This window comes from Haliaeetus leucocephalus, unplaced genomic scaffold (assembly GCF_000737465.1).
Source record: "Haliaeetus leucocephalus isolate CR32 unplaced genomic scaffold, Haliaeetus_leucocephalus-4.0 Scaffold906, whole genome shotgun sequence".
In the NCBI taxonomy this organism is placed as follows: Eukaryota; Metazoa; Chordata; class Aves; order Accipitriformes; family Accipitridae; genus Haliaeetus; species Haliaeetus leucocephalus.
Genome location: NW_010973342.1, coordinates 2,924,015 through 2,951,913, shown reverse-complemented (window position 1 = coordinate 2,951,913; position 27,899 = coordinate 2,924,015). Strand labels below are relative to the sequence as shown.

Genomic DNA, 27,899 nt, shown 5'->3' with positions numbered 1-27,899 from the left:
GTACAACCAGGTATCTTTTGTTGGAGGAGTGAAAACAGCTCTTTTAGTGACAGCATGGATGTCACGCCATTATTAAAGGCATGGGCGATAACGTAATGGAAAGAAACAGTATTGATTTTTAGGAGGAATATGCCCCATCCGCCTTTCAACTGTATAGTTGCATTCACAGCCAGCCAGCAAGTAATGAACAGATTGCTCTGTTTGGCATGCCTGGCATTGCACAAACCCAAAGGTGCAAGGCTTGTCACAAACAAGTCAGCTAGTATAGCCAGAAAGTCTAGATGTGATGGCAACCTAAAGGGAAGGTTCTAGCTGCCCCAAAGATGCACTGTTATGCAAAAAGGAGTTGAAGACGCAAGAACCAAGTCTCGAAAGCACAGCTTGCTGTAGAAAACACTCTAGATAGATAGATAGAGATACTCCTGCCTCTTTGGGAACGGTAACAATATTCGCTAAGAAAGAAGATACTTGTGTGGTTTAGGATACCTAGGAAATACAGATTTAGCTCTTAACAATTTCTGTCCTGGCTTTATTACATAAAAGTCTCACACGCTCTAGCTGTAAAACAGGGCTAATAGTGCTTCCTTTCTGTTTCTTGTCCTGTACAGGCAGAATTGAGGACAACAGGATCCCAGCTAGATGCTGTCCAAACGACATCAAAGTACAATTCATAAATATGAAAACAACAGTGTAAATAAATTACTTATGTGCAAAGCATTTCTAAACATAATCTAAATAAGGACAGAATAATTATATCATAGGGCTGCAAAGGGTTTTCATAACATCAGGGCCAATTTTCTATAAGAAAATTTTCTCTTGGGAGAGTCTATTCCAGCCTGAGAGAAGAGGGAGGGAAGACATACTTCTTTAAAAAAAGGTTTACACCAACACATTATTTGTGTAAACTTTAATCTCCTTACAGTAGAAACATACACAGTACAAGCCAAAAGTAGTGTAACAATTTTACAGCAAAGCTTACCAGTAAAATGCAAAACTAATTCGTATCAAATTCTTAAAAAACTGTGCACTTTCTCAAACTTAACTTTGTTCAGCACATCGTTTTGATTTATATATAATAAGGCATTAATTCTATAAGAATCATTTACTATATTCCAAAATCGCATGACCTAGGTGTAACACTCTATAGCCTGATACCATTTTTGTTCCTTTCGATATTTACAGATTTAATCTCCCTGCATTGACATGTAGCATAGAAGCACTAAGAACAAATACAAGCTTTGCCAATACTAGGTTCACATTGAAAAAGTTACATAAAAAAAAGCTCAATTGTGCATTGCAATAGCTTGTTTCTGCTGCAGCCATGGCTGTAGTTTAAGAATAATTTCCCCTTTTGGCATGCTCCCTCACTTCCAGTAGTATTTTGGTCTTTCAAAACACAGAACTGAATCTGCTCTGAACCTGCAGGAACTGGAAGTGGACACCATTTCTACCAGCTACCCAAAATTTGTTTTCCTCCTCCCCAGAACACAGTTCTTAAATTTCTTTGAAAGTTAAATCTTCTATAAATGGCATAATTGAATTCATTCTAGCTACTATATACAGAAATGGCTCAGGCAATTAAGTTAGTCCACCTTGTCATTAGTCAACAGGAAGTATAATTACTGTAGCTGTAAAGGAGGTATCTAGTGTTCCAGAATAAGTGAGTTTAATTATGGTGAGAGCTTTCTCAATTCTATTTACATGACAACTTCAGGCTCAATGTTAAATAGCAAGTCATCATTTCCTCTTCGAACTTCAAGTAGTAGAGGTGATTCATTCATCACAGCCTCTTGCAGGTCACTGGAAGTCATCAAAGGACGCCCATTGACTTTAACAATAATATCTCCATCCTGGATCCCTCCTCTGCAAAGACAAAGACAAGAATAAAAAGGCTGGAAGCATGCATTCTATGCAGAGAAAAAGTACAAAGACTGTTCACCACCTCTTTGGCTGATGTGATAAATCTTTACTTGTTTTAGTTTCCATTGAAGGGAAATTCCACCCTTCTGACTGCAAAAGAGTAATTGGTAGTACTTGCTAAATGCAAAATCAGGCTCACATTATTTCCTTGAGGATTTTCTTCTAAACCAGCAAAAACAAGTAGTCTAACTTTCTCTTTGTCTTCCACAAAACTATAGCAAAGGAGAAATAGAAAAGACTTTTAGCCATGACTGACTGACTCCACTCCATCCATTTGCAAGAATATGCTTTTATCTCTCCAATATGTATTTCAAAATTTGGAAATTAAACTACTCTCAAAATTTCAAGACAAGCAAAGTGTACCAACTGAACTACAGGCAAATTATTTCTCTCTTGCTGTTCAAGTGTAATCCAGAATAGCTGCTTTTATTGCCTTTGCATCTTCTTAATAATTCCTAAAATAATTTTTAGAAGTGTCTGATTTGTTTTGCAACTGTTCTGTAAAATAGTCTCTTCCTCTAAGATAAAGCATTGTCTCAGATAATCGCTCTGACAGTGTTTTATGTGAATGCTATCCTGTTTCCTGTTTAAACTCAATCCAACTTTCTATTTATTAATATTGAACGTACTTTTCAAAAACAAAATTTTGTTCATTGTATTTGGAGTGTTCCTTAAATTTGCACAGTGTCAGTGTTTCATAATGTCATGAAAGGAGGTTGTAGTGAGGTGGGTGTTGGTCTCTTTTCCCAAGTAACAAGTGACAGGACAAGAGGAAATGGCCTCAAGTTGTGCCAGGGGAGATTTAGATTGGGTATTAGGAAAAATTTCTTCACCAAAAGGGTTATTTAGCACTGGAATAGGCTGCCTAGGGAAGTGGTTAAGTCACCATCCCTGGAGGTATTTAAAAAGACGTGTAGAGCTGACACTTAGGGACATGGCTTAGTGGTGCATGGTTGGACTCAATGTTCTTAAAGGTCTTTTCCAACCTAAATGATTCTATGATTTAAGAAATTCTGATATTGAAATATTTCAGTTTTGTAGATGTGAGTAGAATCTTAGCACAAATATTTTAACTTTTTTTTTTAACCTAAAAGCACAATTTTTAATTGTTTAAATACAAATCAAGACTAGTATGAGAAAGTACTTGAATATAAATAGAAATATTACCTACTAGTATCTATCTGGAGATTTATTTACGGTGAAGAAAATAATGTATTCTACATACCTATGAGAAGGTGAGTTTGGAACAACTTCATGTACATAAATTCCACTTCTGACATCAGGAAAATCAGCATTATTGTGTTTCAGTTCTTCCACCAAGCTAAAAGAAGAACACAGCATTTGATTCCACTACAAAAGCAGTAGCATTCAAAAATTCTTATTTATTCTCAAATTTTTTTGACAAAAACAAATGACTTGGCAGTTAATTGTTTGCCCCTTGTTCTTGTGATGAGAACATAGGGGATTTGAATTTGGATTAAAACAAGTAACATAGATTTTAAGAGAATCAAAACTACTTACCTGTGCAAAGCATGCTATATTTAATGGTCTCTTACATCTCCTGCAAGAACCTGACTTTTGCTATTTGTAGCAGTAGCACAGAGGGCACTATAGATCAGCACAAGGACAGTAGCCCAGAGAGCACAGAGACAGTAGCACTCTCTGTCCTAGGTGCTGTACAGGCACAAAAGACATTCCTGCCCCAAAGAATTAATGCTGGTGATGGGGTAGAAATTTGCCAACTATTTTGCTTCTTTCATTTTGCAAGTGATTCTTAATTTGTCTTTATCTAGAACAATACAGCTTTTGATAACTGCAGTCATCAGCTAGATCAGAAGTGTAAGAGTTTTCCAAGGAAACTTCAGTTTCCTCGTTTTCTTGAGGAATTGTTTGTGCATCCCTTTCTAAAGAAAGAAGACAGGAACCAGCTGCAAAATAGAGACTCTAAAAACATCCCCTCATTTCTGAGGAGATGACAACAATTCAGGTCTGTTTACAGTGTGGGTTAAAACCCCTTTCTAGAAAGAAAGGGTTTTAAACTAATGATGGATTACTCTGCTGTCCGCCATGAAAGCCTGGGGTCCTTCACATGCAAAGCAAGCAAAAATGGCTGCATGCAGCTTCACTTCATTTGATTTTGTACCAAGAGAGCTAACAATTAAATCACTGAAGCAAACATACCAAGGCAAGTAGCCTTTTCCTGAAAACAGGCCTGGAGACATCTTGCACTGCTTCATTAGACACCACAAAAGCAGTAAAATCTCACATCGTGTTCACTTCACAATTATGCAGAGAAACATTCTGAGTTTCTCTTCACCAGTAGTGGCCCGGTGATGTTAATGCCATTACACTGATTCCTTCCAGCTGAGGATCTGACCCTTTGGGGACGATTGCAAGAGTGTAACTCAATAAACAAAGATGGCTTTCCTACAACCCCAGCTGGAAATTGTCTTATTTAATTTTGTATTCCACTGCCACATTGGAAATGTGCCTACTGCTGGGAAAGAACACAAGAGTAAGAGCCCTCATTTGTTATTTCAGAATATATCTGGCTAACAGCAAGACACAAAGCAACATGAGAGAGAAAAGGCAGTAAAGAACTGGAAGAGGGTGTCCATATTCTGGCTTTGTTAACATGGAGGCACGAAGCTTTAGTTTTGCACTTTAGCAACTACTTTCTCTCCAGTTAATGGTTAGGCACCAAATCTCACATCATATGGCCTCCACTGGCACTGAGAGAACTACTGCCGAACTCTCAGGCAGCTAATCTGTCACTGGCACTCACAGTCACCTGAAAGCAGCAGCTTGTTTAAATGTCACCTAAAACCTGGTATAACTCCAGACATCCTTGTTAAGAACGAAAATCCATGTTCAGGCTCTTCCTAATTTCCCTCAGCTATCAACAGGGCATCCACCATTATCAGTATTTAGAGAATGACTGACAGTGATTTTCCAGGTCTCAGAACACGTATTTCACCAATATCAATAAAATGTTTGCAGAATTCATAGAAGCTAAGGCATATTTGTGGCTTCTCTGGAGATTTTTAATGAAAGCTGAATGATGAAGTTCTGAATCACTATTGACCATATCTTGTATGCATGATCATTCAGATTAAGATTACCTTTCTAAGATACTTACGCAGGTGTTATTGTCAGCATTCTGATGCCAATAAAACGTTTCTTCCCATCTGAAAACAACACAGAGGATATTTAAGAAATTTAGACAAACACTGACAAAAATAGCTACTTTGATGACTCAAAACACCTGTCAATTAAAACAGGATGTATCAGCTTTTAACAAAACTAAACAGAAATCATAGACATCTACACTGAGGTCTTTTTCTATTTTGATTAGTCTTGGTGTACAGAATGACAATCCCTCTCCCTGCAAGTGAGGGTGAGAGAAGCTCATTTATACTCCATAAGAGTTTTCCTTCAGGAAATTCAGGAAAATTTCTGTGATCTAGCATCACATGACTTCAGTAAATGGAAAATTTTGTCACCAACTACCACTTCATCTGAAACTGGTCAAGAGAATTTAATCATATGGTGTTCTTGTTAAAACATAGAAATGGGATTTAAAGAAATTAAAATTTCCACCTTTCAGAGAAAGGACAACCAAAAGACTCACACTGATTCTAATGCAAATGGCTTGTTATTTCTACCCCAAAGAATGAAAAGCAGCTTTTAAAAAAACCCAGAGAGTTTAGCCAAAATGATCACAAAAATGATCAGAGGGATGGAACACCTCCCCTGTGAAGACAGGCTGAGAGAGTTGGGGTTGTTCAGCCTGGAGACGAGAAGACTCCAGAGAGACCTTATAGCAGCCTTTCAGTACTTAAAGGGGGCTCATATGAAAGATGAGTATCTACTTTTTAGGAAGGCCTATTGCAATAGGACAAGAGGTAATAGTTTTAAACTAAAAGGGTACATTCAGACTAGATATAAGGAAGAAATTTTTTGCAATGAGGGTGGTGAAACACTGCAACAAGTTGCCCAGAGAGGTGGTAGATGCCCCATCCCTGGAAACATTCAAGGTCAAATTGGACAGAGCTCTGAGCAACCCCATCTAGTTGAAGATGTCCCTGCTTGTTGCAGGGGGGGGTTGGACTAGATGCCTTTAAAGGTCCCTTCCAACCCAAACTATTCTATGATTAGCCAGGACCCTACAGAATTTTAAATGGTGAAAATTCAGTCCTTTAGGAACAGCACCACATTTCTGTAGTTGGCTTTTAGTAGTCATGATATTGCACAGCTGTCTTATGAAAAAAATGCAGTTTGATGATTTCCTGAAGTGACTGCTTCAGTAGTTAAGTTATATCCGGTATGAACAGTATTTCCCCTTACTTGTTCCAGCATAACTGCTTCACAATTTCTTTGAGCTTCTTCATGTTCTCATGTGAGGAAAAAGTCTGAAAAGGAGATGTACACAGCCTCCTCTAACTCCTACTGTTCCTACGAAAAACAGTCCCAAGTAAAGGACTTAGTCCTGAACCTTATGCATGTCCAGTATTCCCATTAGTGTCAGTGAAAACGTTGACTACTAAACATTGGATTTGCCACACTGAACAATCTTACATCTGCAACTGTCATCCCTGCTTTCCCCTGAAATGTTGCGGCTCTCCTCTATTTTAAAGTTAAACTAATGAGATCAAAATCAGCTACAGTAGAAGTGTCATGAAGAAGTCCAATTACTCAAAATTGAAGTCTCAAAAGCTTTGGGCATGGCTGTGAACTAGTGCGCTTATAGTGCTTCTCTAGTCTACGTGGCATAAATATAAGTTTTCACTTTTTAAAAATATCCAAACATGATAATTCTCCCACCTAAAAATAATTCCCCCATCCCGGCAATGTGGACAGTTAAATGATGAAGCTGTCTTCATGAGACACATAGATGACAGAATCTCTGGTGACAGTTTACTGTTTGCATTAAACAGTTTGCTGCTGGCCATTGCCTGTGTGATGCAGAAATATGCAGAAGCACAAAGCATACTCTGGAGGCTGAGTTAGGAATGTTTACATGAAAGAAAAATGAAAATGAAAGATGGGACAAAAGAAACTGATCTGGAAGAAACAAAACAGCAAGGAGGAGAATGAAAAAACACAGCAGAAATGCCGCTGATGTAAAAGGGAATTATTTCCCCCGTGGCTAATGATACATGTAAAAATAAGGCTTGGTTTAAAAAAAAAATTAATCTGGTAACTACAGACTTACTCACAACTAAAAGTCTCATTCTACCTTTATCTTTAGGCAGGTTGGGGTATTATTTCACTCCTGTTCATGCATTAAAATGCAAAATGGCCTTCAGCCTTCTCTCCACAATAAGTTTGCCACACTCCAAATAGCAGTTCATACTGTAACAGTAGAACGCTATTGTATAAAGTAAAACTAACAGCTATGAGCTATGGATTATTTTAGCAGCAGAGTCTAGATTCCTCCCCTTCCCACCCTCCGACTATTTCATATGTCAGAATACAGGTAAAAAAACTTCAGGCCTTTTGTTTTGCAAAAGTTCGTTCCATTCAATTTAACCCAAGTCAAACATCTTGCACTAACCCCAAAGTTTTCATCAACAATGATTAGAGGGAATATAATTGTCCAGTTTATTAGAAGTATCAGCAGAGACTGAACAGGCACAGACAACCAGTTGTAGCGTTTTATCATCCCCAAAGGATAGGCATTTTGACGTCAGGGTTAAGTCACATTGGCAGAACAGTATGTGGCACCTGGAACTACCACTGTCATATTACATCTGCTCTGTGAATAAAATGTCTCAAAACCTGTCATTCTGGCAATATGCGCAATCATGAGGCAGAAGAGAAAATAATTAGAAGAACTGGAATAAAGTGAGGTCGTAAATCTAAGAAGCATGTCACCGGGGTGAAGTCCCAGCAGTAGTTCAAAGAAGGTTAATATGTTGGAACAATCAAGCTGGACAAATGTGGAACCATTGCAGCTTAAAGCTCGAGCATAGCACAGCAGAGAAAGATATTCAAATCGCATTTCATTTTTGTAAACACCAGGCCAGATTAAACACTGATTCCAGTGGTACAAAGTCAAGCAAACCAGCCTCAACCACTAGTTTAAACTTAAATCTGTTTTGTGTTAATAGAAAGTCACAAGCAGCTGACCCCATGTATCTAGAAGCAGTTCATTATTTACAGAGATTTCTGTTCCACAGTAAGGAAAGCATTTGCTTTACTGTTAAACTTTTCTTTTTTTATTGATGCTTTTAACAGTAGAGATACAAACCAGACAGATGAACACAGGCTGAAGGCAGAAGTGTTTATGACTTACAAACTGTCACAAAAAGAACTGATAAATCCAAATTAAGGGGTCAGGTACTCGAACTCTTAAAGGCATGAGTAACTCCAGCACATGAATATCCCCACTGTAGTTGATTTCAGTGGGGCTAGGATATCACCAAGATCTCCAAGTGAAGAAACGAATCCTGCACTTTTTATTCAAGCGGCAGGCAAAACTCCTACTTTTCTGCTCACTCCTTTTGCACTTAGATCGTCCTGCAGATTGCATGAGCAGTCCTGAAAGCATTTACAAAAGATATTCCACTGCCAAACAGAAACCATGAAAACGGCTTGAGTCTGTAATGCTGAATTATGTGCAGTGTACCTTCCATAAAAACTGTATAGCTTAATTTAATCAATAGTCTGAATCTATACTCAGCAAGGCTCCTAAGCAGCCCTCATGACTATTGGTAATAATTATCAGTAATAATCATACAAATACATAGGCAAGCATATAGTTTCAACACAACTAATAAAGTGTTCTAGGGATGTAAATGAGGATTCATATAAAAAACTTGGGTGTGGACAGTGCAGAGCTCCCCCATTTCTCCTTGCCCATCTGAAATAAGGTTTACTTACTTTTCTGCTAACATTATATGAGAGGCCAGGCTGACCTCTTAGGCTGGATTCTCCTTTAATATTTTGTCAAATTGCTAACTTATGTCTTCCATTCTAGAGGATCCATGTTTGAACGCTTTCTAGTTTTACTGTTCTGCTCAAGTCTAAACTAGGAATAGATGGCAGAGCCACGACTGAAACTACGAAGTTCCTATGGGATACTAACAAAAGACACTGAAGTAAAAAAAAAAAAAAAAAAATAAAATCAGTCAATGCCTAAGTATGTATGACCTCCAGAAGTAAAGACAGAACACACAGATGGTTAAAACTGAGATATAGTTGGAGACACTTAACTTCATGCACCAGTTTAGGAGTTCCTAACTATAAAAGGAGGTTAACATTATTACTGATAAATCCAAAATTAGCAAAGGCTTTCAGACCATTCAACAGATAAATATCTCTATGCAGAGAGTGGGAAATCTTTGGCCAAAAATACATTAGGTATTATTAGGTATTACCCATGCATTAGGTAATATAGGATGTTTAGATAATAATAATCAGTGCAAATACTTCATTCAAATGCCATCCTCTCCTTTTTCCCCCCTCTCCATTCTTGTACTTCAGTAGACCATGTACTTGCAGTTATATACAATGGATGTGACTTCAAAATTATATGACTTCTATATAAAACTGGTAATTATCTGATCAACTGAGATTCAAAAGACTAAGGTCAAACTTATTAAACAATATTCTGAGTATCTCCTATATGCCAGAGTAAATCTGGAAAGAGCGGTTTCCTAAGGGAATTTTATCATCTTCAGGCAATATGATATTTAGAGCAAAACAGTAATACCCTTAAACTTATTTCTATGACCTAATTGTACCATAAGGGCGGATCCCACTGAAACTACTGAAACGTAATTGGAGAAAAAGAAAACATCATAGAAACATCCAAAAAATTCTGCTTACACAAATCCCTTATATCAAGAAATAACGCCTATACAACAAACCTGAAAACTATTACTAAAGGCCTAAAAAAATGCAAACTAAGTCTCAAATATGGTGCAAATATCTCCTAGAAATTCTCTTTTTCTATTCATCAGGGGCTGCAAATGACTGTTCTTCTGCCTGCAGCAAGCCAAGGCGCAAGAGGTACTTCATACAAGCATAAGCAAAAAAAATTCTAAAAATAAAAAAAAGCAAAAATCGCCTGTGCCCAGGGTATGCCAAGCAGTGATGGTCACACTGATGCCAAAAGTGTGAATCCTTTTCCTTTGATTAGAGGATGATGCGAGTGATGAAAAAAAATCAGACAGTATATTACAATCACAAGATAAACTTGAATCTTTCACTATGTTTTTTCTTAGGGTTCCATAAGCAAAGTTATCTCTAGGCCCCCTAACTGGGCTCAGGGGATTCATCATTCTATGGAGGCAAAAGTGCCTGAAGGAGCAAGGTGGCTGATTTCAGCAGTGGCATCTCTAGCCTTCACCAACTTTCCAGCCCCTTCACTGACCAGGAACCCACTGGCAGATGGTGGGCTTTCTGCACAAGGCTTGCGTTCATGCCCCTAGAGCCATGCCTGCAGGGTGAGCCACCGCTCCTCCCTGTTTAGAGATGAGCAGTTTGGGTTCTGAATGGTAACATCACTAATGATACAGACTTGCTTCCCTCAGAAGCCAACAGTTAGTAACCTGAGTGAATAAAGAGGGGTTTTTGACGTGTTGGCTGGAACAAAATTATGTCAGTATGAAATGTACTTTTCAGCACACAATTTTTTTTCATCAACTCCCTCCGAATCAGCAAGTGAAAACAATCTAATCTGGGGAATTCAGCAAAACACAGATGAGGGAAGCCATCAGAATTGTGATGGTCTCAAATATACAAGCTCGTGCATAACTTTAGAACCTCTGACTAAGCCAAGTTTCTGAAATAACAGTATCTGAGAGAACACTGAGAGGAAAATGGTGTAGGGAAACAACCCTGGCATCAGGAACTGGATGAACTCAGGAGAAGACAAGATTAATATCAAAAAGATTCAAGACAAGCAGCAGCCAACATTCACAATAAAAGATGAGTAGGGTGTGGACAGATAAACTGGCAAGCAAATGAGAAAGGAAAGTTGGGCCTGGGTGAAGCATTACTAGATCAACTTTGGCTGTGCAGCATGTAGTATGACACCTAGTACAGTGTGACAGATACGAGGCTAGACTTTTTTTACTTGCCTGAGTACTGCAATTGTCAGTTACTGGTATATTCAGATTTACATGCTCTTTAGTGCAGAGGCTTGTCTTTTTTTCTGCCTCTCTGCCCTTTCCCATGTATTTCTTCAGGAATTAGTACACAGCTCTTCTTCCACCAGGGCCTGAGAGTCTATCCCAATATCCAATTATATAGCACGGACACAGATGACCATAGCAAAATAAAGATCATCTGCTGATAGTGTGCATGCTACACTCCATCCATGGACAAGTGTTTTAAAAAGTTTTTACCTTATTCTCCACAGTACACCTTAATCTACTTTTTGCTTGGACAATATGTGAAAGAGGAGGATAAGACTCCTTGAACAAGTCACCATCTGTTCTCGAGACCATTTGAGACTGTAATGACTCATCTGTGTCCTCAGAGGCCCTTTTTCCCAGATTTATACAGATACTGTCTACTCTTCAGGGTTTGAGTAATAAAATGTCTTTCCCACTTCCGTGAAGTTGTTTTCTATTTCCATGTCTATGGCATTCTATACTGTAAAATAATGCTGCTGAAAGTAATAGGATCCCAGACCCATGTCTTTTGGCACTTCACCAACAGATCAGGATAATAATTAGAAGATGCCACTGTTTCTTCCAGACCTTACCTTTACTTTGTTTGTCATGCGACTCTGTGAGAAACTGAGTGATGCGGTCTGAAGGAATAGCAAAAGAAATTCCAGCTGTGACCTTCAAGGTGTTAATCCCAATCACTTCACCATCCTGTTAAGAGACAGCACCCAATTAATTTGCTTTTAAGTGACAGGGTTCAGCTCACTGCCTAGCATTTCTTGTTAAAAGCTGGTATAAGAAATTTTAGAGTGTTGTAATCACTCAAGAAATAAACATTACTTGTAAAGGAGGACCTAGGCTCTGATTCACAAACCCTTTTGCATTTAACTGTGATGGCCAGAGAGATTACAGTACAGTTTGTTCATCCAAGGTCCATCCCACCACTCGGCAACAGAATCCCTCCACTGAGTGGGCAGTGGAGTCACTACTACCACTACAGCCACAATTCGTCAACCTGCAAAATCAGTGCTGGTTCAAAGCAATCCTATTTAAAATCAGTTGTGTCGATTAACCAGGTCCCATCTTTGCCGTGCACCCCAGGTTTCACAGTGTGAATGAGCATAACTGCTCCTACTGGATCCCATTTTCCTCACTGCTGTGTAAATTTTCCTCTGCTCTATGGGGAAATGTTTTTCAATGGTGTATGATCTGAGACCTAATCTGCATAGTCTGAAGCTAATACGCTTCAGGGTATCTGCCCACCATTAGCCTGAATGACTGGAACCTGGTATGACCTATGAATCTTTTAAAAAAAATATTCTCCCACTTATTTCAAACTAGCTCCTGAAACAAAACAAAACAAAAACCAAGTCACCTGGACTTACCAGATTAACTAGAGGTCCTCCAGAGTTGCCATACTGTAAAAATGACATAAGGGAACAATAAATTGGTGCTTCACTGTAGGAAATGCAATTTTCATTTCAAACAGTATTTTGTTTGTAAGTAAATGAAAGAGAGCAGGTCATTTCTTAGGCAGCACTGAAGGACATAATATTGATCACAGAATACTATAGGTAGGTCTTACCCTCCCCATTCACACCTCCTATGACTAGACTTTTTTTCTTTTCAGAAACAGGCCTTAAGTTAGGAGCAGCAACTTACCACTCCAAACAGTTAGACCGTTAAGATTAAGAAGAATCATTAAATAGTTAAAGCAAGTATTTTGATTCTTCTAAAGACTATCAGAACAAGGTTTTGAAATAATTAATTGCTATTTAAAGTTATATTTCAGTGAGGTGCATGTACAGGTCTTAAGTATTTTTATTCATCACTTTGGTTTGTAACATTGTTAGTCTTATTCTCCACTGGAGAAGAACACAGTGCTTTACATGTTTAATCACAGTATATGAGGTAGGTACTACGTAAGGATTAATTTAGTAACCACAGACATGCAACCCTCTCTGAGGAGGGCATATAGCAGCTCTGAGCAGTCCAAAATTGCCTAATACCTAATGGCCTTCAAAGGAAACATCCAACAGGACTCCAGGAAATGAAAGCTGGAGAAGTTTCTTGTCCATCTTCATGTTGGCTCAACAAGTTTGTTTTTGAGTGAGGCCAGGAGTTTTCAAGTAGGTCTACTGAACAGCCAAGAGCAGCAACTTACCACTCAAAAGAAACAAAAGCTAAGTGATGCATTACAGCAACATGAGCCATAAAACTGTTTACACTTAGATAGCACTGGGCAAACCTTACAGATTCTAAGAATAAAGCAGACATTAAAGTTTTTAAAACAGCTTCGAAGTTCAAGTTTAAACAGAGATCAGTTTCTTACATTGTACCTTTTCAGTGATCAGAGGCTACACACTTGATTTTTATATCGGACTGACACAAAGGAACCAAGGTAATGATTTTTCAGCTTTCCTCAGCATATCATCTATCATTCACTTGTCCTCTGTTTGAAGGACATGATAAAGAACAAACTTCAGCATGTGCAGTATAGCTCCATTTGGGAACATATGGCCCTGTTTTCTCCTGCCCCATGTTCCTGCTGTCCTACTATTTCTCAGAAGGCAGCTGCATGCACATTGCTGCAGGAAAGTCTTGGCTGAGCCACAGGAATGCTCTGAATAGACCAGCTCTCAAACTCCTCCCATTCTCAAGAGAAAACTAGTGCATTAGCTAAGCACAAAGCATCCCTATGCCAGGGACTATCTTCATATTTTGTGGTTTCAGATGGCAAAGCTATTCAAATATATTGTCATTTTCCTTACCTCCTCTGCTATCACTATTCCATTTGGTCTAGCATTATCTGACACACTCTCCTAATCCTTGTCTAAACTTGCTCATTAGCTTTTGAGAGCAGTGAATGCCTAAGTATATACAAGGAAGCAGTTTGATCTTGAGGAATGTGTATAAGCGTGAAGTCAAGAATCCCATGTTCTAATTCTGTCTCTGCCACCAATTCAGCTCGTACACCCGAGTAACGCATTTAGCCCAAGTTTTCTTATTCTCCTTATACAACTGAAGAGAGTAATTCCAATTAAATGTCTTAAGAGGTTCAGCTCCTGGATCATATAGAAGCTTTTGAAAAAGCTCACTTTTATGTCATATCTTAGTACAAAAAGTAATTACCCTCTTTTTCCCGTACAATTACCTTCGACAAGTCTGTGATGACAAACATTTGTGAAGCGCTTTGCATGTGTAAAATGCTAAGCGTTGACTTGTTATATCAAATTTGACATTAAGGTCCAGCACATAAATCCTGAAAATATTTTCTTTTCAATGTATAACAGATTTAAGCCATAAAATTTCAGGCCATTTTCTACCTCAGATATGCATGCAGTACTCTTTTTAGAATCAGTACAAGTTATATACACACCCAAGGACTTAATCTCTTTGGATCCCTCCAAGCTGCTCTGAAGGGACATTATTTTCATGTATTTCTATATAACTTGCAGTGCTAGGATCCTTAGCTCCAAACTGTATCTCAAACTTCATGTTACTTTACATCTAAGTTCTTACTTGGAGTATGTGATGTGCAAAGGGAAAACAAGAACAACAACAAAAAACCAGCCTTCTCCCTAAGTTCTTCCTTGGGTGTCCTGTCATTAAATTGAAGCAGATACTATCAGCTTGACTACTCCATCTGGTTCTAATGCATGGAGATGAAAGAAACTTTGGCTCTATTCTACAGCTTGCTTGGCCAGATCAGCTGAACAAGCAGAGAGAGAAATGTGTTGATTTACTGCTGGTCTATACAACCACGTGTTACTGCACGAAATCTACAGAATGAGAAGGGCCTGTCATATGTAACATCTTCACAGACAATCTCAAAGAGGGTAGTTTTATTTATCATACCTTTCACACCACTAATGCCTGAACGCAACTTACAGACACTGCATAGTCTTTTACAAAAAGAAAGGCCTATCACCAATTTTAAACAAAGCTGCTTTTATTTAGTGGTTTTATCTTTCAGAGCACACACCTCCCTGCTGAATAGGTGGGGATTTCAAGGTCCCAGAACTGTGAAGCTCTGCTCCTCACACACCTAGTACTTACATTGATAATGGCATCTGTCTGAATGTAATCCATATCAGAGTCTCGCAGGCCAAGTTCTTTGCCATCTCGCTGAGCAGTGCTGACAATACCTGTTGTGACAGTGTTCTGTAAGGCAAACGGACTTCCAATCGCTACCACAAATTCTCCTGGCCTCAGATCAGCAGAGTGTCCCAGTAACAATACTGGTAGTTTTTTCTTAAACACAGAAAGAAAGAAATAAGCATTAGTTTATACCTGAAAATAACCTGATTGGAAAGATCAAAAACTAGAAAGAAGTTAGGAACATCCAGTTGCCATTACATTAATGAAAGTCACTCACTATCATATACCTAAAACTTACACCAGGTAAAATTAGTATACTGCAGGGTGTTACTGCTTTAAACTGTCTTCAGAAACAACCTGCTAGCAGCAGTACCTTGCAAATTGCATCCAGAAAAAAAAAAAAGTCAGCAAGATCCTGAAACAGATTTTCCCGGTTTCCAGCAGATTGTTCCCTCCTCCTCCTAGAAACAGCATACAAACCAGCTGTTGACCAGCCTGCTGCTCTCCCTACACTATGTACCACCTTGCAGTCCATGTACTGGCACAAAGCTAGAAGGATTAGCCAAAATAGCCTGGGTCTTCAGGTAAAGATAGCAGAATCTGGCCACATATTAACTGAGCTGCATTTTTTTTTCTGCATTTTTAGCAGTTCCTAGCACAGATGACAAAGTAATTTAATTCTAAGATATGAAGAACTTGCAGGCCTGTATTTCAGTACATAATTTTCCCTAAATACATTTCCAAGGAATCCCTAAACACATATTCCAGCCAATCACTCTACTAAATGAAACTGAAATAGGGTTCCCAAATTAATTCATTCATCTGTTTATGGCACTCACCTTAGGGTGAATCTTTATTGTTGCAATGTCAGATTTCTTGTCAATGTCTTTGATGGTTGCTTCATAGGTATCTCCATTCTGTAGCTGCACTTTCAGCTGTTGTCTGCCTGATATAGCATTGGTGCTTGACACCACGTGGGCATTGGTCACAATTAAACCAGAATCAGACATAATAAACCCCGATCCACTGGAAAGCGGGACATTTCGACCAAAGAGAGGGTGCCTGTACAAAAGCAAGTAATTATAACTCATAAGAGAAGCATAAATTAAGAGATTATATTAGCAGTCACTTACCACCTTTCACCCTGAGAAATAAGAAAGCATTTGATGACCAATGTTACAATCCTTACAAAAATTAAATTTAAAAAAATTGACAAAGAAAGGATCCTTTGCTGAAAATTGTGACTGCTTTTAGTCAGCCAGGGAGATAGGAACTGAGGTTTTCCGACAACCCACAGGGTCCTTTTCCTTTGGTTTCCAATTCTGTCTTTGTAGGCTTCCTTGCAAAGAGGCTAGGTGACTAAAAGGGAAGGATGAGCAATCCATCTGATCCCACCAGATGCTGCTTCTATACGGAAAGAAAATGATGACAGGAAATAGTAGGGCTGACAAACGGACTGATCCTCTAGTGGGAAAAAAGGGAGGAAGAAGGAACCTCGCAGCAGGACAGAGGAGTAAAGGAAGAGGTGATGTCTCAGGGAATCATGAAGCCCAAGCGTACACTGGCAGGAAAACACATGGAAATGTGAAAGATAAGAAATGAAAAACACTAACAGTGGGTAAAACTTGGTGGGAAACAACATTTGCTGCAATATAGACAGTTAAAAGACTTTATTTATAAAGTATTATGACTTTTCTCTATGAACAACTGCTGTAATGACCTTAGATTTGTTAAGAGGAACAGAAAGTGCCTGGGCAGTACAAGATGAGAAAAAGTCCACAAATTCTTCTTTCTTCCAAGATGTGGTCCTTATTAGGAAATTGTTTGAAAGTTCTGGGCTATTCAGCAGTAAAGAATTGGAGCCAATCCCAGGCAGAAGGCAGTATCACAATTAGCGCCCAGCAGGCTGCTGGACAAACATTTACTTATAGGGAAAGAACAAACAATCTTAACTACATATGCAAAGATCTTAAACATCTTCAATTGTAACATTCTCTCAAAAGACCAATCAGCATGTGCATAAATCTATGTCTTAGAAAACCTGATTATCTTGATTTTGCATATTAAAAAAGCCTATAAAAATTCTCCAATAAATTCTTAAACCTATGCAAAATTAGAGTACTCCAAGCAGAAAGGTATTCAGGTGATGGAGTAGATATAATATTTGCAGTAATTTGTTCTGACAGCAGGTTGGTTTGAGCACTCAGTGTTAATAAACCTTCCTCCCAGGTTGTTTTGAGCACTCAGTGTTAAACTTGCCGCCTCAGCTCCAGCTTCAGTACACTGAATATTGGTATGTTTTGGTCAGCAAATTTAGTACATTTTTTTCCTATCAGAAATCGTTTCTGTGTTTAGATAGGCTACATCTGGTCAACATGCTACCTCTTAATGTTCTCCCTGCCAAAATAAAATCACCTCTCATTGAATATAGAATAAGCAACATGGAGCTATGTTTTTCCAGCTTACCTTCTGGACTTTTTTTTTTTTTAATTAAAACTGGGGTAATAAACATAATCCAATAAGCAACACATTTTAGTGAAGGCTGAAGAGACCTCCAAAGATGAGATAGACTTATTTTATGGCAAACAATATGTATTGTAAAGTACTGTAAAGACTTTAAGCCCAACAAAATAGATCTACTAAACAGGAACAAAACACACAAAAGGGTCATTCTCTGGATAAATGAGTCTGCTGTAATGTTTCAGAGTATTTTGTGAACTTCAAGAATTCAAAATGAAATTTACTACATGAAAAATCTTTGTAGACCATTGTTAAACTATGCAAATCAAACACAAAGAATTGAAAGTGTTACCTGAGGAAAAGTTCAATGTGCACAACTGCAGGTGCAATTTTTTCCACCACATCTGCTATGAAGTTGAATTTGTATCTTGGGCTGCTGGACTGTAGGTGACCTATACTAGCAGAAAGAATTGGATATGTTAATAAGACAATACCCTTTTTTACCAAGTAGGTGAGATAAATATGCTTTGAATTGGTCTGTTTCTCCTACTGGGATAGTTTCCAAACAGGCATTTGAAAAGTAATCAAAGTCATTAAGATTGTTCAAAACTTATCCAGCATTTTGCTTGTTCCTGAGAAAATTAAACATCAGCATCACTTGGTTGTAAGTTCTTTGACTTTCTTGGAAGTCTACAAACTTTGTTTGGAGTATTTTTCTCAGGACAACTACTAATTATTATCCAAAACACATAGGGTCATAGGATAAATCAGGTTGGAAGGGACCTCAGGAGGTCTCTAGTTCAACCTCCTGCTCAAAGCTGGGTCGTCTACAAAGGCAGACCAGGTTGGTCAAAGGCTCTGTCCACTTGGGACTTGAAAACCTCCAATGATAGAGACTCCAGAAATTCTCTGGGCAACTCGTCCCGCTGCTTCACTATCCTCCATGACATAAAAGTTTTTCTTATATCTAGTCTGAACCTCTATTGTTGAGACTCATCTTTCAACTCATGCCCAATGTTTCTCATCCTCCCACTATGCACCACTGTAAAAAGCCTGGCTCCACCTCCCTGATAATTTCCTCGAGTGCAGGAAGGCTGCTGTTAGGTCCTCCTGACACCTTCTCTTCTCCAGGCTGAACAAGCCCAGTTCCCTCAGCTTCTTCTCACAGGAGATATGTCCAGCCCCCACAACCATCCTCATGACCCTCTCCTGAACTCACTCCAGTTTGTCAATGCCTTTCTTGTACTGAGGGGTCCAAAACTGGATGCAGTATTCTAGAAGTGGTCTAACAAGTGCTGAGTAATATAGCTGCAGTATTTGGGAACCGCATGTAGAACCTAAGTTAGGATTTTTTGAAGCAGACACATTAGAAACCTGCTGTAAATGATAACCTTTGCACCTAAAAAGTTTTGCAAATTCACATTTAAGCTGTCACAAGCAGTTGCACATAGCAATAGATTACTAAATACTAAGCATTCTGATAAAAGCCGGTGCGGTACTACGTTACGAAGCACTATACACAGCATTTATGAATACTGAATATAATTCTGTGGAATGAAGATCTTAGAGAGGGGAAAAAAGGCCCACAGCATCCTGGCTGCTAATGTCATAACATCCTGGATTCTAACATCACAACACCACAGAGTAATAATACTGCTTGTGCTAGAATGTCATACTTTCTGCGATCCCTAATACATGGGGACATATAGCCACATGTTAAACACATGTTAGGGGACATATCACCACACTCAAATAGCAATCTTTCATGTTCACAGCCTGATGCTTTAAAATTGACTATGGGATCTAGGGAAAGGAGTAAATGAGTTGTAATCAGATACAGCAATAACATTTCTGCCTTTTTTCAAATCTGGTGCAACACTGTTTATCCCAGGAAATGTAATTCTTCTTCTGCCATTTAGTCAGGAGGGAGAGGCTCTAAGTTCTAATTTCTAAACCACATCAACTCTACAGAAGTGATGCCTGCCCCATCATGATTTGCTCTAAGTTCAACTCATGCTGAAGGATGAACTTACACCACAGTAGCTCTTGTGTATCAAGTCAACACTTGGTCTTAACAGTTCTAGATTTGCCTATTTCTAAATCACATAACACAGTAATGAGCCCAGATACAGATTATGTCTTTTGACAGTATATACTTTTCTTTCATCAGTTGCCCTTTACCCAAGTCTTTAAAAGGAAACTAGGTAGGAGGCATCACACAAGAAGGAAAGACACACAGAAAAGAAAGGAGAGAGAAATTTAGGAGAGTTCTCATGTATTTTGGTATTCTGTGTAGTTCTTAATTCAAAGATCATTTTCACCAATCCTTATCTACAGGTGTTTTACTGACCATTAAACCTTGTAACTTGTAAATTAGTTGGGATGATTACAGCACCATGGAGTCTAACTTATTTACAAAAAAAGCCTCACTGATCTATTCTATTCTTTGAATTACTTCATAAGATAGTGGGTGACAGAGAACTAGTTGTTATAGTTCCTATAGCATCTCAGAAAGTTTTCACAATAAAACTGTTAAAGGACCTATGAAGTCAGAAAGTGAGAGGCCTTACATTACCACAGTACCCAAAAGACCTGAAGCCAAGACAGGAACTTATGGAATGGACCCAACACTGGTACCAAGGAAGAAAGTATTGAAGAAACCAGATCAAGACAATTAGGCATTTCTCCATAGAAGTCTATGAGTTCTTTTTCCTGTTACTGGACATGGGATTTACTTTTGAGGGGAAAGAAACCATGCTTACATTTAGCAAGCCAAACTTACAAGATATGGTATAAACAGAAGGGACAACTTGGCAGGACTAGATTCAGTCTATTATTTTTACGTACATTCTCACACACTCTGAAAAATCCTTCTAACCAATTGAATATGCTTGTTTCAGTACTTAGTTTAAAAGAGACACCACAAACAAGAATCACAGAGGACAGTCAAATATAAGCACAATATACTGTTATTTATTTTGCTGACTGGGCCACTGAAGATTTGTCTTACCTTCAGTTCACAAGCAGCTTGCCTGATTATGCAGTATATCCTTTGAAGTCTACTAACTTGACTTTGAATGCTTGCATACATAGCAATGTTCACTGACAGGATGTAACACTATCATCACATTTATCTTAATAGAAATGACTATGCATCTATGAAAGACAGTTGGCTATACCCTCAGCTGATGAACTAGCATAGAATTGGGGGGAAAAGCATGGTGAACACAGGCTTTCAGTTGGTGTAAATCAGCATAGCTCTAAGTGAGTCCAGGCAACTAAATCCCTTTGCATCTGCTGAGTGCTAAACTCTTCTGCTCATGCCAAATTGTCACAGCATTGCACATGGCCAAAAGCAGAGGAGGACACCTGTCAAAGAACTCAGTTTTGCACCACTCCTGAGTAGCCACCAGGGAAACATCATGGATGGCAGTGGCTTTCCAGGTAAGATTTGGGGTAGGCAGAGAGAAGAAGTCTGAAAGATAACGGATGAATGTAAACATGGAAAGAGCCAAAGAAAATAAAATGCAGCCCTAGGGAGAGGAGACTGTAAAACCAAAGCAAAGCTTGTCTTCTTTCCATACCATAGTGGAAGCATTTCTCAGTCTGAGCAGAAGTCCAGAACCTCTCTGCTGGGGTCAAAAGACAAGAATACTCAAACCTGAAGGTAAATCCAAATCCGCACTATATATTAAAGGGAAATCTGAAACAAAGGAGGATGAAGAATAACAGACACGCAAACTTCATAAGAAAAGTGTAGCTGAAGATCTACCGGCCTGACTAGAGATGAGCTGTTCTTACTATTGTCTGGTGGGGACTAAATACTGGTGAAAACTGACTTACAAAGTTGAGATGTCTTCATAGAAACTGATCTCTCTTGAATCAGCTTCTGCCAGCTGGGAGTGATGAGAACCTTTAAACACATTATATGACATGCCAGGAACTCAAACTGTGGACTTGGAAGATGTAACTGCAAACTAACATTTACTCTCACACATACAGCCCTATTTAAGGGAACTGAAATGTTGGTTATTATTAACAACATTTTAGTGCATAGTTACTAAACTGTTGGTTTTCATCGGAAGTTCTCAATATACTTTAAAAGGGAGGAATTGCAGCCTGAGAAACTGAAGAAGGAAGCAACATCCAACATTGTGTAAGCTGTGTAAGGTCACCCTGAAAACAAGTCTTGTAACTGTAGCAGTAGAATCAGGGCTTTACATCAGACTTCCAATCTACCCTTTAATTTGCATTAGTTGGTAGACACTAGCTGCTGCTACTGTTCTTACTAAAACATGAAATTCAATGTGTGTCTTCCTTTGTCCTCCCCCCTCCCCCAAATACTCTCGCTGTCTTGCAGAGTTTCATGAAGCTCTCAGACCTCTGCTGGACTGTGAATGTAAAAGCTCTGAGTTTACAGCAGCTTTGTGTATTTTGACCTATTGATCTACTGAGATTTGCCACATATTTTTTCAAAGGCCTCTCAATAACATCCATTATTTTCCATGTTATTACTGCATGTTCAAAATCATCTCACACTAACCAAAGCTAATTTATCTTGGCAAAAAGCCATCACTTAATCCAATTAACTATCTGTTGTATAACCAAGATATCAAAGGTGCTGCAACCAGGTTGTACTTGAAGCAAAAACAAATTTATACTATATGAGTCTTTAGCTGTCTACACATTTCTTAATCAAAAGAACTAGATTTTCCCAGTCTGCTCCATAGCCACAAATCAATCAGATTTTCAGCAGATGTGAACTCCCATCCTGTCATTCCAATGAAGTGATTAGATCTTCAGCTCTCCAGCTCCTCTCACAGAACACTCAAAATCCAGATGTAGATGTAAGTGCATAAACTGGAGTTAAAGATGTTCAGCCTGTTTTGTAAAATGTGGTCTTTTATTTCCAGTTCTATGGGCTCCAACTACATTGGTTTTACATGGCTAAAGCTAAGTGCCTGTCAGGTAGGTGTATCCCTTCTATCAGCTTAAAACTTTTCCTGGACCGTAGTGTTATCTACAGGCTATGAGTTCATCTAATAGTGTTTTATTTACTTTCTTGCAGAAGCAATAGACCCACTCCAATCTCATTAACACTGCTGTAAATCAGGAACAACTCCAACAAATTTGTAGAGTTAAGCTAGTATGAAGGGAACTGGAAAAAAAAATCAGCAGAAATAAATTGTCATAATCCCACTGAAGACAATAAAGCTAGACCAATTTACATTTGCAAAAGACTGAAAGTTTCTGAATATCTGCCAACTTACTCCCTGTAGAATTAAATCAAATCACATTCAATGCTTTCTTATAGACAATACATTGTATTAAAATCCACAATTTTATATTCATTAAGAATTTGTGAGCCTGGGAAACTCATTCTTTTAAGGCTGTTCCCCCATCACCCTTTTAAAACCAGCTTCAGAAAAGATCTGTGTGTTCAGCAAAATTATTATGTCTAAGGGAGGACTGCAACCTGGCAGATCTGATCACCAGGGATAAACACTGTCCCTACTGTGCTTTCATGGAAAGAAGTGAAAGACAAATAAAAGATTATAATGTCTCTGCTTAAAAAACAGAAACATCTGCTGGAAACATAGGTTCATGGGCAGCTTTTCTGATGAATTCAGCATTAAGATCAAGTTGCATAGCTGTGCACTGACCATAAAGCCTTGGTGAGTTTAATGCCACATTATGGTTCAGGCAACTTGTTTATACAATGGATGTCTACCGTGCACAGATGAAAACAATTTGGTGAACCAACACCAAAGTGGCTTTCCTGTGCAGTGCAGCAATGACAGCAGCCAGACAGAGACAGACTGGCACAAGCCTTCCAGCACAGACACCTCACTGCCTCACTGACTTCAGATGCTTGTTATTCCTCCTTCCCAAGTGACTCTCACAAGGAGACACAGTGAGAACATCTCTTTCCTGTTAGCTATACTATACAAAGCAGTGAAGTGCTATACTCTGAATGATATACCAAACACTGTACAATATTCATCCTCACCTGCAGGAACTCAAAACAAACTCAGACATAAGGAAAACAATCAGTTAAAGGAATGTGACTAGAGTTTGCGTTTCCAGCCAACACCTTGCAGTGCATTTCCCTAAATATAGCTGGAGGCAGCTATAAAGCTTTGATGACAGTAATACCAGTAGCAGACTTCAGTATCTCTTACTAGGCCAACTTCTCAAAAATGCAAGTAATGATATGCTCAGTTGTTCCTCTGTATCTTCAAGGTTATGCACAGGCACACACCAAACACCCCATGTAGAACTGTGTGCAATGACTCTGCTCATGCATTAACTGTATTTCAAACATTTCTTTTAGGGAACTGAACTTTTAAGCTCATAAGATTTGACTGCCATGGGTGAGGCTTATATCATGACCACCTTCTGAGACTGAATTCAGTTAAAACAATGCAGAGGACAGACGTTCTCAGGCAGAACCCTGCAAAAGATCAGTGTCAAACCCAACATACTTGTTTTCTGGAACTTCTTTCCTCAAAGGTATTCTAATCAATCTTTTTGTTTTCCTTGTTGCACTGACAAAATAGCAGCCTTATTTTTCAAAAAAATAATTTTTTGCTTCCACATCCTAGGTAAGAAAATACAAATCTTTCAACATATGAACTGTCTTCACAGAAGCCATTAGCAAAATAGTATCACAGGGAATTATTAACTGTACTAAGAAAGTTGTACTGAGAGATCATGAACAGCCCTTTGTGCAAGAAAGTCTGACATAAATCAGCCATAGGTTGCAGGTGACCGTGTGAATCCTTTGAGTGAGGAGTTTGACACCTTAATAGATCATTATGTGGCATTGTTAAAACTTAAATTTGCTGCAGTGAGAAACAGGGCTCTATAAGAATGGGTCTTTGATTACAGAGGTTGTCTTACATAAATATTTATGCCATTACTTACACACTACCCTGTAACAGCTTGTCTTTCTCACAGTAGGTGACAGAAGGCAGGGAAAAGCTAGCTGCTTCAGAAAATTCCCTATATTAAGGTATCTAGTGTTGAAGAGAAAAAAATATATATTTGTAGCATATAGTTTAAATTTGCCTAGGAGTTCTGCTCAGATGCATCAGGCTAACTGTATGAGTAATAGTTTTCAGGGCATAGGCATACTGAAGAACATCAATGACAGAGTTCCTGTATCTCCATGCAATACACACCCCCTTTAGTACACTATCTAGAACTTGCAATTTGGCATGTTGTTCTTCAAGCTAATCCAGGACTTCAACAAGGAAAAAGTATTTTCAATTCTGTCAATTTTGGAATTATCATGCAGTCATCCTGAGCACCTCTTTCCTCCCTTCCTTTCTGCACCCTTTACTATCCTTTACCACTCCTTTTTCATGCATCCTCGCTCATGAGACTTCTGTCACTAGGAAACCACAGCTAAGTTTTCTCAGCCCATCTTGGTTTATCATAGCCAGAATATAACTTAGCATCAGCATAAGCAACTGGAAATGGACAAGAGTAAAGGTCATTGCATGTTCAGAAAATGGCCTAAGTCACGCTATGTAAGGCTACTGTTATCTGAGATTGTTTTAATATATGTATGGTTAAGTAAAACTGGATTTACTTCATAACTAGCTTAGCCCTTCAAACTCTGAGTCATCTGAGGCCAGATTTCTTTCAAGAACAGGGAAAAGGGAGAAACTCGACAGTAATTTTAAACTGTCGACTTTCTTCTAAACCTCTCATTACAGCCATTGCATGTTATTGTTAAAAAAAAAAAAAAAAACAAACCACCATAATTGAGTTCTATTCCTGGCTCAACCACCAACTCAGTCTGACCTTGGGCAAGACACTTGGTTTCTTTGAGCTTCAGTTTGTGCAGCTGTAGAATTGAATAAAAAAATTAAAACTTAACAGAGAACCAGATGCTTCATCTAAGCTGAGGTTTTCTGGGACAAAAAAATAAAGCCAAAATAAAGTGAACACTAAAATAGTTGCTTGAAAAAAAAATCTTACCTCTACCTCACAGCTCCAAATTCCTAAGCCTATTAACAGTAGATTCAGGAGGATTCCTTAAAGAAAATGTCATATATACCAAACCCCAAGCACTCAGTAAGCCCTTAGATGCAGGCTAGCTCACTTATTTCGGTTAAACATTCTGATTATTTCACGTGGATCAGTTCCAAACAAGTATTAGGAGTACTAACGCTAATGGATGCTGATGTGAAAAGGAACAGGCAAACAGCAATTTATAACTACAAAATACTGGAGACACTGATCATTGCAGCTCCAAGCTGGCATCTGGAGCAATTCTTGACTCTGACAAGATACTCCTAAAGGGACTCCAGGAAGACAATCTGATGTCCTCCTCTCTGCACCACAGTTCACCTTCTCTCAAGAGCGGCCTATATGAAAGGTCTCCTATTCACAGAAAGGCTACAACAGTAGCCCTTTTCCCTCTGACCCCTCCCCAAAATTTTGGCAAGTTTGCTACCTATGAATAAACAGGATGATTAGTGGTTCACCTGACATAATGGAAACACTCATGCATGATTTAGAACTCCATTATGCATATGACTTTTCTTTCCAGGAACACTATCAGAAAGGTAACAGAAGCAAACGCTTAAAATAACATATCAGCAAGTATGTGAAAAGGTACTAGCAGCATTAACGCTTCCATAAAGTGACCCACTTTAATACTAAAAAAAAATTACCAACGTGATTCCTGCAAACAGAAGACCATTTGATACCCTGAGTGTCAGTATTTTAAACTGTAAAGGAGGTTCACAGGTATTTTTTCCCACTTTAGACTCTACAAGGCTACAAAACTTCTTGTGAAAAGAAAACAAAACAGGCAAAAGACTACGTTTTAGGTGTTTTATATACTACTCGGTGCTTTTTCTCCCATTTGAGCTACATGGCTTTAAGACACATTTTCTGCGCAGAGATGCCTGTCAGGTGAATCCAATTAACCTCCCGTACAGCACCAGGGAAGGCCCCACAGCACAAGCATTCCCGGGTCCCTGCCCTGCCCGTGGGGGCCACGGTGCAACGGATCTGCAGCGCAACCTGCACAGGCAACGCCACCGAAACGCCCCAGCAGCCAGTCCCGACGTTACAAAACGAACGCGGCGCTGGCAGGACAAGAGCAAGTTGTACCACCGCCCGGCCTTGAGGAGGGGCGACGGCTGCGGACGTAACGGCTGCCCTGCCCCGACGGCCCGACGCCCTCCACCGAGCTGGCTTCCACGCTGCCGACCGCACTCGCCTCCTGCTCACCGGCGCGACGCATCAGCGATGCGCGCAACGCTGAGGCGTCCACGGCCGTCCTACCGAGCAGAAGCCTTCCCAGGCCTCAGCCCGAGGCCTCCAGCCCACACTGAGGATCAGGGAGGATGACTTTTGCCATTCAGAAAGGACCTGAGCGCCCCTTCCCCACGCCACGCTGACCCCGGGCAGGCGAGGCGCCTTGACCTTGTAGCCTCTTACGGTCCCTGGAGCCACCCAGCCGTGCCGGGTCACTGGAAAATCAGGATTTTTCTTACCCCGGCCACCAGCACGCCCCTGCGCCGTCCACCCGCCCCCCTCTGCCCCACGGGCAGGCCCCACCATGCTCCTACCCGATTCACAGGCTCCCTTCTGGACCTGGGCGACGGCGGGCAGGCCGTGCTGCAGCGCCTTGCGGCTCACCGCCTTCAGCTGGCAGATGTTGTCGTAGGTCCGGCCGTCGCTGCCGCACACCTGGGCGCTGAGCTTGCACTGGCAGACCCCCTTGGCGAAGCGCTTGCCCATGGGGTAGCGGCAGTCGAGGCTGTCCCCGCAGGGGGGGTCCTCCTTGCGGCCGCAGGAGTCCCCCTCGCCCGCGGCGCAGATGAGGCAGCAGTTGCAGCGGTCGGGGACGTAGCCGCTGGGGCAGCTGGGGCTGGGGCACTTGGAGACATCGCAGCGGGTCGGGCACTTGGCTCGGGAAGCCGAGAGCTCCGCGGCGCCCGGGCTGCGGCTGAGGGACAGCAGGAGCAACGGGCTCAGCAGCGACACCCGCATCCTCGGCGGGCTGCCGGCGGGGAATGCGGCGGAGAAGGGGTGCGAGCCCGCCCGGCCCGAGGGGAGGCGGTGGCGGGGGAAGGTGCGATCGCGGTGCAGCGAGGCAAGGGAAAGTCGGGCTTTATGCCCACACGGGCGGGAGAGTCCCTTCTCCCCCGAGCGGGGCTTTTGCAGGCGGAGCGGGAAGAAGCAGCAGATGGAAGGAAAGAGGCTGGAGCACGAAGCCGCAGGGTTAAGGCCAGCTCCGTCCGTCCGAGGCGCGGCAGCTCAGGCTGCTCC

At 40.1% G+C, this 27,899-nt stretch overlaps 1 protein-coding gene across 1 annotated transcript; it reads right to left on the bottom strand.

Annotated features, from left to right (window-relative positions):
• Positions 1-867: 867 nt before the first annotated feature.
• On the bottom strand, positions 868-27,608 carry HTRA3 (HtrA serine peptidase 3). The gene is made up of 9 exons (XM_010583502.1): positions 27,197-27,608; positions 17,956-18,055; positions 15,983-16,205; positions 15,102-15,296; positions 12,428-12,460; positions 11,639-11,753; positions 5,060-5,108; positions 3,146-3,241; positions 868-1,863 (listed from the first exon to the last, which is right to left on the bottom strand). Exons 1-9 carry the CDS (start codon positions 27,366-27,368, stop codon positions 1,698-1,700), a joined length of 1,149 nt encoding a protein of 382 aa, XP_010581804.1. The 5' UTR covers positions 27,369-27,608; the 3' UTR covers positions 868-1,697.
• Positions 27,609-27,899: the final 291 nt, after the last annotated feature.

Bases quoted from the DNA above. Each gene is read 5' to 3' on its own strand.
- HTRA3 (XM_010583502.1), bottom strand. From the start codon at position 27,368: ATGGGCAAGCGCTTCGCCAAGGGGGTCTGCCAGTGCAAGCTCAGCGCC. The intron at 16,206-17,955 runs GTAACACTTTCA...GCTTTTGTACAG, and splicing joins CACATTGAACTTTTCCTCAG to GCACCCTCTCTTTGGTCGAA. The intron at 12,461-15,101 runs GTAAGTACTAGG...TCATTTTTACAG, and splicing joins AGACAGATGCCATTATCAAT to TATGGCAACTCTGGAGGACC.